The sequence below is a fragment of the Ptychodera flava genome, chromosome 17 (assembly GCF_041260155.1).
Source record: "Ptychodera flava strain L36383 chromosome 17, AS_Pfla_20210202, whole genome shotgun sequence".
NCBI lineage: Eukaryota > Metazoa > Hemichordata > Enteropneusta > Ptychoderidae > Ptychodera > Ptychodera flava.
The window spans coordinates 38,847,706-38,856,775 of record NC_091944.1 but is presented as its reverse complement, the minus strand read 5'-3'; the positions used below and the strand labels follow the sequence as shown (position 1 = coordinate 38,856,775).

The 9,070-nt window shown below is 35.2% G+C and overlaps 1 protein-coding gene across 1 annotated transcript in view; it reads right to left on the bottom strand.

Annotated features, from left to right (window-relative positions):
• Positions 1-9,070, bottom strand: part of LOC139116294 (F-box/WD repeat-containing protein 2-like) — a 64,134-nt gene that overhangs the window by 21,362 nt on the left and 33,702 nt on the right. The window contains 1 exon segment of the mRNA XM_070678917.1: positions 191-324. Coding sequence (XP_070535018.1) covers positions 191-324 — 134 coding nt within the window.

The window sequence follows — 9,070 nt, the reverse complement described above, 5'->3', positions numbered from 1 at the left end:
GGACAGTGATAACACCAAAATAGTCAAGTATGTCATTATAGGGATACAATCTGATGGACAACAAACACATCACAAGTAACATGTAAAGAAGCTTTATTTACAAAGAGCACTATCTGTTAACAGATAATGCCAACCTTTGTACTTAGACTGTTTCGTCAGGCTGGTCCAATGACAGCCAATATTGACTTACCTCAGTCACCCACTCTCTATGTCCATGTAGAGTGTTGTAAAGCTCTCCACTAATCAAAGACCATATTTTGACAGTTCTGTCAGCTGATCCAGTCACCATGAGATTTAATTCATTGCTGTAGTCCAAACTGAAAACTAACATATGGACAAAAACATTTTAATGTGTGGTATTGGCTGAATGTGTTCCTGGACTGACAAAACATGTGTTCATGGAGCATCCTTTCAGGTACACCGAATAGTAGGATATAACAGTTGTACATTTGGGAAAAATAAGATAATAAGGGCCAATGATGATGCGGTGTTGCTGACATTTGATCAGAATTGGTACATACATGTACTAGTATTGGTACTAAAAATCAATGACGAATGTTTTTTCTATCTGTTCAAGGCAGCAAAATTCTACATTAATGTTATGACAATTTCTTCTACACAGTACAACCAGAAAAACCAGATATGAACTGAGTGCTCACGTGTTTCATTATATGTTGCAGTTACATGTAAATTTGAACCTTTGCCATCAAAAGTACCCGGTAGTACATGTATGGTCAACATAATGAACAATATTCACCGCAGATTAACTCTATAGGTCATTAAGTATTCAAATATGCAATTAGCTGAAATAGAAATAATTAATTTTTTTGACTGCTCTCATTGTATCACCACTTTATATAGCAATTGTAATTGCCTTTGGTAAAGTCCTTCAAATTATATATTTCAAACTTTAAAAGTTCATTAGATATGCAAATTATAATTTAGCTGACATGAAAATGCAAAATGACTTCCAATATTGGTATAACCTGGTATAAACATCAATGTACATAGCATGTTTTGCCAACTTTGATCAAATAAATTCAAGTATATATCCCTAATTAGGAAAGTTCATTAAATACACAAATTAGGAATTGCTGAAGCAAAAGTGCTTAAAACCCGGTGCGGGGTATAAAAGACCCTAACTCATCGAAAATTCATAATTGCGCTTGAGTGACAACTGGCATGGCAACAGCAAGGTAGACCGCTCTGTGAAAATCAGCCGAAGCGATTCTCCAACAAACACTATTGGCATACCATAAACATAGACTGTTTCATAAACACGTAGGCCATACAGAAGGTATATCCGCAAAGTTTCACGAAGCATTTTAAAATTATGACAATTAGGGGGAAAATCGCTTTCGTAACAAAGGAAATGGCCCCCAGGGAACAGTCATTCCGTGATTCAAACAATTGTCAATCATTCAGTGACGCGCAGAGGTGTAAACTGGTCAAACATTTGCTGTGCATACGAGAATAATTACGATGTAAACAAACCATGTATACACTTAGAGTTACATATATATCGGCGTGCACACACGATGAAAACTTCGTGGTTGTCATAAACTATTTTACTAACAAGTGATTATGATGCAATGACATCGCGAAAGTGAGCCATTTTCGGTCGTGACTTAGCAAGAGATGAGTCAGTACCGGTACGATGTATTCTTGCGAAAAAGTGCGTACACTGAATTTAACAGAACTGCAGGCAGAGTCCATAGTTTGCATTGACAATGACATCGAAAACAACTAGCCTCCATGATCAATTTAATTACAGTCAGTCAAAGAGAGCCACTTTTTTGAAACAGCCCCCAAATCTACGGCTGAAAGTACCGGTACACTAGTCGCTTTTGATATAAATAGCCCGAACGGCCTTATGGTTTATGTTTATGTACACGTGTTCTCACACATGCCAATGACATGTCGTGTTTGGAGGGCTGGTAAGGTTTTGACATACTGGTTGCCAAAGTAACGTTTGGACTTCTGTTATGAGAATTAAATAAAGCTTGTAAGACATCAAAACAGTTGAAACATTGTATTTGTCAATGTTAGTTCAAGGTGAGCAAGTGAGCGCAGTGAGTGTCATCATCTGATCTTCTTTGAAAGGCTTAGGCCTAAGTGGATACGTGTGTCCGAGATCGGCTCATTGAGTTGGCACTACATCGTAAGATTTCGACAAAGGTTGGACTTTAATTTCTTCAATGACGAAGATATCTATGAACCCACTCCGTAGTTGATGCCATTGCTCCGAAAATTTAACATAACTCGTGATGAGTTGTCCGGGGTCACCCTCAAAACGACCAAGCAGCCGACCTCAATTGCTTATAGATATCGGGGTACGCGAGATTCAGGAAATCTCAATCCTTCCGTGATGTAGTCAACGTACTTTATTTTTTTATTTTATCGATCGGTCATCACGTCGCGTGGTTCACCAATTCCCTATCATTTTCCTGACCGTGTTTCTCAGTCAAATTTCTGATCAGTAATTCGTGATATCAACATACGAAATTGCCAGCTTTGGATTATTTTTAATGTTTATCTTTATTACTTTTTGATGATTATTTCCACTACATGTATGTACATTGCCATTTCCGTATGTAGATATGCCGATCAGTAGCCGAATCATTCTCGAACGATGCCACGACCCCAAAACTTCCGTAAATCAATTCAGCTTAAACTTCAGTGGATCAACTCATGATCAGCACGCTCCTGTTTTTATGAAATTGATTTTTTTTCCTTCTTTCTTTTCTCTTTCGCGTATCGCAAAGGCAGTATTAAGCTTACAATCAGAACATGATTTGAGAGCAAACAGATTACGCAGATAATGCGAACGATAGCAACCGTTACCAACAGACTCATTATGCAGAGCCACGCCCCAAAACGCCCACCAAAACTTGGCATTAATCCGGATCCCGGTAGTATCTTTAAAGTATAGCAAGTTTCATCAATTTTGGTCATGTTAATTCAAATATATATCCCTAATTTAACAAGTCATCATTGATGACACAGTCCCCACTTGTTAATGGGTACTTTGATTAAAAGTCCTCAGAGAGGACAGAGTCCTCTTCATTAATTAGGTCTGTGATAAAAATACTTTGATACAGATGGTGCTCAATGGCCAAGAATGAGTTCCATGGTGATGAAAACATAAAACCAATGTAGGCCACCATCCTAAAGTTCATTGAATGAGTCAACTAGAAATTAATCAACAGGATGTTGCAAAACATTTTTTGCATTCTATCCTATCACTAACAGATTATCACTGGTACCATATTTCATAAAGTTTGATGCAGTATTTACAACACTATGAGATCAACATCTGTATCAAGTTTCATCAAATTTGACGTTGTATTTGTGGATACATCACTCTAATTAGGAAAGTTCATTACATATGCAATTACAAATTAATTAACATAGGGCCAAAGTCCCTGAAGCTACTATAGCCATGGATACAAAATTAAGTATTTCCTGACTGTATGAAATTATCTCACTAAGGTCATCCTAGGGACCTGTAAACCAAATATTAAAGCTGTCTGACCAGCGGTTTTGAAAAAACAAGCGACTCAACAGTTGACAGAGCTCTGCTATGTTATGTAGAGAATAACCTTTTGTGACACATGTATTGATTAAGGGGCCGTCAATAATAAAAGTTGACGCACAAGAAACGTAATTCCTTCGTTTTACTTGAAACCCCCACCCTCTCCCCTCAAAACGAAAGTTCTTATGCGAAAAATCAATTTCGTATTATGATGCCGTTTCTGACAAACCCACATGTACACGCACCTCTCCGATCCGCACGCCCATGAAAAAATACCAGAAGGCACATTAATAAATAAACCTCCACTTTACGCGTTTAACTTTTTAAGACAGAACATTTTAATGTATTTCGCACGTAGGAAAATGTTTCACATACATGTTTCTCATTGAAAAAGCATACAAGCTTTTATTTCACATTCATGTCTTTTCGTTGTCTTTTCTGTCTCCGTATTTTGTGGTCATTCGCACTTCGAAAACAATAGAGGAAAATCCTTATGCGATTTTGACGCACACAAAACGAAATGAGCTATTACCCCCTCCCCCCTAAACGCAAGAATTACGTTTGTCGTGCGTCATCTTTTATTATCGACGGCCCCTAAGAAGGTGGATATCTTTGATAGCTCATTTCAGGATGGCCTGACCAAAAATGGAAAAAAAAAATTCCGTAAAAATACAGATTTGCATATTTCATCACAATTTTAACAAATCTAAGTTGGGTTATCCCTAGGGACCTGTATACCAAATAACAAAGCTGTCTGACCAGTGGTTATGAAGAAGAAGATTTTTTACCAAAAACACCTTTTTTGGTGCTAATTTGCATATTTTCAACAATATCAAAAATTAATAAAAAGAGTTTCTCAAAATCATATACTGTATTTTATCCACACAACAAATATCAAATCAGTAAGTACTGCATTTCTCAAGATATTCGAGTGGACGGACGCCTCACAAACGGACATGTACATACATACTGACAGTGCACGCCGGATGGATACCCATACCAATAGCTTCTATAGACTATATTAGTCTATAGTAGCTAATAAACGAGAGTTAATTACATTCTAATTAAAGTAAACAAGACTTGCTTAAATCAAGATTTTCGTCATAAAAAAACAGCATATCTGTCAGGTTATAAAGAATCTTAAGCTGGTTATCTTTTTATCAGTATTTTCATCCTATTAACCAAGCACATTTTAACATTCAAATTAACATTGTAAGTAAGTTCTGTTGAATAAGTTGAGACTGTACGTACTTAGAGAAAGCACACTGAAGAGACAAATGTTTGAAACTTAAGAAGTTCAAGGTCATCAAAAGCATCATGTAAGGCTTTCATTGCACTGTTTACACAGATTGCATAATTGCTATAAATAGCACATGAGGAATCTTACAGCCAAGCTTTACCATAAAAACCCTATCACTTTGACCACTCTTTTAATTGACCACTCTATTTTTTTCCTCAAAAAGTAATTTTCTTTTATCCTTACCAAGTCAACCATAAATGGAAATTAGAACTTTCTCTTTCTCTATTTATTTGACCACCCTATCATGACAAACTATTTTGAGCAATTTCTTTTAGATAACAAACAGGGCACAATAAATGACGGTTCAGAATATGTCAAAGTTGGGATTCAGGAAAGTTGCCTTTACATGTTTTAATCCTCCAAGATGGTAAGTATTTCACTATGAACTGTCAAAAAAAGTTGAACTTTCTGATAATTCTACACTAAAATTATTTTGGCTTTGATGATTTCCTAATTAATTCAATTATTTAAAATCATATAAATTATTTTTTTCTGGGTGAATTGATAGGGTTTATACAGTACAAGAATTACATTCAATGTAAGTCAAATTTTGATCAAAAATGACAAAAAAATTCCTTAAAAATACAGATTTGCATATTTAATCACAATTTGAACAAATCCAAGTTGGGTGATCCCTAGGGACCTGTATACCAAATAACAAAGCTGTCTGACCAGCGGTTATGAAGAAGAAGATTTTTTACCAAAAACGCCTTTTTTGGCATTAATTTGCCTATTTTCAACAATATCAAAAAATTAAAAAAAAAGTTTCTCAAAATCATATTTTTTATCTACACAACAAATATCAAATCAGTAAGTACTGCGGTTCTCAAGATATTTGAGTGGACGGACGCCTCACAAACGTGCATACATACATACATACATACATACATACATACATACATACATACAACTATACATACATACAGACAGACAGACAGACAGACAGACAGACATACATACATACATACATACATACATACATACAGACATACAGACTGATGACGGACGCCGGACGGATACCCATCACAATAGCTTCTATAGACTATAGTCTATAGTAGCTAAAAAATGCTTAATGACTTTCAATAACGTCATATCATAGCATCTTTAATGGTACATAGCAAGTTTTGTCAACTTTGGTCCAGTCAATAAGGGAAAGACACTTGTTTTTTTTTATCCACTTGCCCTGCGGGCAAGTGGGGGGGTTGGTTCACTTGCCCGAATTGGAAAACCACTTGCCCAGTATAATTTACGTGTTTGAAAAAAGCTAAAACATTGGTTTTTCATTTCACGCACTTTATTTTGAAAATTATCATGTTATCATGAGAAAATGTCAGACATTCTCATAGGGTTCTCCTCACATTCTAAAGAGTGCTGGATGGCTCATTTATATTCAATTAATTATTAAAGCCCCACTAGCTTTATCATTTAGCATTCTTTATGTGATTTTACTTCTGAACTAAAACAAGTTTTTGGGAATGTGCTCTTTGAGGGGTTGGAATACAAGTATTGTTGACTGCACAGTGAGACTGCATGTGCAATTTTGAACAAGAAAAATAATAAATATGTGCCCAAACGTAAAATGGCACCCCATGCAAATATAGCAAAAACAGTGTACACCGTGCATATATGCATTTGAATATTCACGGAAACAACAGATTAGTCCAATGTAATGCATAGTGTTAAATGTTTTCAACTGGCACACATATGCTTTGTTTTCTTTGAAGTATGGTGGGAAATCAAAATAATGGTTAATATGTAAATTTACTTGTCCAATTTTGCTCTAGAGAATGTTTTGTAAAGCAGTAAAAGACTATATCCTGTAAATGGGTAGAATTCAAAGAAAACCAAAGAAAATAGGAAGCTTTTTTTAGGTCAACAAATTTCAAGATTTACAGCTAGTGGGGCTTTCATATTCATAGAAAAAATTCTAACAGTTCATATGTTTGTATGTTTACTTTCTTGGGGGTGACAGCCATTTCAATTGTACGGTCAAGGTATTTTTGCAGTTAAAAGTTTTAACTTATCTATACAGAAAGAAAAAAATCTGTAGCTATAAAGGAATGTTTTGAAGCTTCTGAAAAATAATGTACTTCTTTGTCATGTTTTTACTGCGCTTATATCATACACCAGCCCTATGAAGTTTGGATTACCATTGCACTATACCAGTATCCTATGTTTTTCTAATAACCTAGGTGGTCTTTTCAATGCTCATGCGCAGACTAAATAGAATTTAAACCAACAACCTAAGGCATCGGTGTTTTTCAATATGTCTTGAAAGCAGAATTTCTCGATGTCAAACTCGCTCAAATTGCTTCTTGACAGTCATTCTAGAATGGTAAAATTCACAAACAGAGAGGTTGGTCGCCACGGACAAGTAACTTTTCACCCGTTGACACCAAAGCTTGCTCATGACTTCATTGCATACGGTCTTGCCACGATGCCACTCACTGTCACTCAGCAAGTTAACATTGAAGATAGCTGCAAAATTGTAGCGCTACGGTAAGGCGGTCGGTGATTTTTGTGTTTTGCGACTTCCCTCACCAGTAGAGCTACAATGCCAATGGCCCTGGGGAGTATAAAATAAGCGCATCCCACAGGCGTGTTGATGTGAAATGCTATATATTTACTGCATTTGGTCGTACCGATTTATCACTACTGAAGACTAAACACTATACTACACTTAACCTTGTCATTTATGGGGTTTGGAATTTGTTCAAACACGTCAATCGTGTTCCATAAACATTGAGCGTGGGGCATCCGTGTTTCCGGGAGCCGCCATTACCGGAAGTTGGTAATGGCTGCTCAAAGAAATGTTTTCGGAAAGCCCCTGAAGCTGCAATAGACATGGATGCAAAATTAAGTATTTCCTGACTGTATGAAATTATCTTACTAAGGTCATCCTAGGGACCTGTAAACCAAATATTAAAGCTGTCTGACCAGCGGTTTTGAAAAAAACAAGTGACCCAACAGTTGACAGAGCTCTGCTGTGTTATGTAGAGAATAACTTTTTCGTGACACATGTATTGATGAAGAAGGTGGATATCTTTGATAGCTCATTTCAGGATGGCCGGACCAAAAATGGCAAAATTAGCTGTAAAAATACAAAATTGAAGATTTCATTATAATTTCAATACATTACTTTAAGATAAAGCCTAAGAACCTGTATACCAAATATCAAAGCTATCAGATGAGTAACTTTTGAGAAACAAATACTTTGACCAAAAATGGCAAAAATTGACCCAAGAATACAAATTCTGTAAAAATACAGATTTGCATATTTCATCAGACTATATTAGTCTATCATAGCAAATAAACAAGAGTTCTAATTAATTCTAATTAAAGTAAACAAGACTTGCTTAAGGTAGCAGTAAAGGCTATTTTTGCACCAATTCTTTTCTCAAAGTTAATGTCAAGTTTCAAGTGTTAGAATCAAGATATTTAGTTCAAATTTTCAGGATAAGTCCCTTAGTTAATACTTTCTCCAAGAATATAAAAATTGTTTATTTTTAGCCATGATTTTGAAATATGACACCAATCAATATTAAAATTTAATTTTTCATTATTTTTTACATATTTGAATTTAATAATAATTAGATAGTTTAAATATTACCAAATTAGTATAAATATGTTGACACTATTAATTGTAAGATTTGTGCGGCAGGATTTGTAAATAAAATTTGTTTTTATGATTTTACATGGGTTTACATATCAAAAAATTATTAAAAATTCTTTCAAATTTCAAAATGTGATTTTTCAAAAAGTACTTCAAATACAGGAAAATTGTGCCGTACAAATCTTATCTGTAACCTTGTTAATAGGCTGTAAAAATTTCATGTCCATATCTCATTTCAAAGTTGGATTAAATTGGTATACAATTATGTAGGAAAACTGTTATTCTGTCAAAAATGTTGAAAACAAGTCATCGTTGATGACACAGTCCCCACTTGTTAATGGGTAGTACTTTGATTACAGGTCCTCTGAGAGGATAGAGTCCTCTTCATTAGGTCTGTGATAAAAATACTTTGATACAGATGACGCTCAATGGCCAAGAATGAGTTCCATGGTGATGAAAACATAAAACCAATGTAGGCCACCATCCTAAAGTTCAGAAAATGAGTCAACTAGGAATTAATCAACAGGATGTGCAAAACATTTGTGCACACAATTCTAACACTTGACAGATTATCACTGGTACCATATTTCATAAAGTTTGATGCAGTATTTACAACACTATG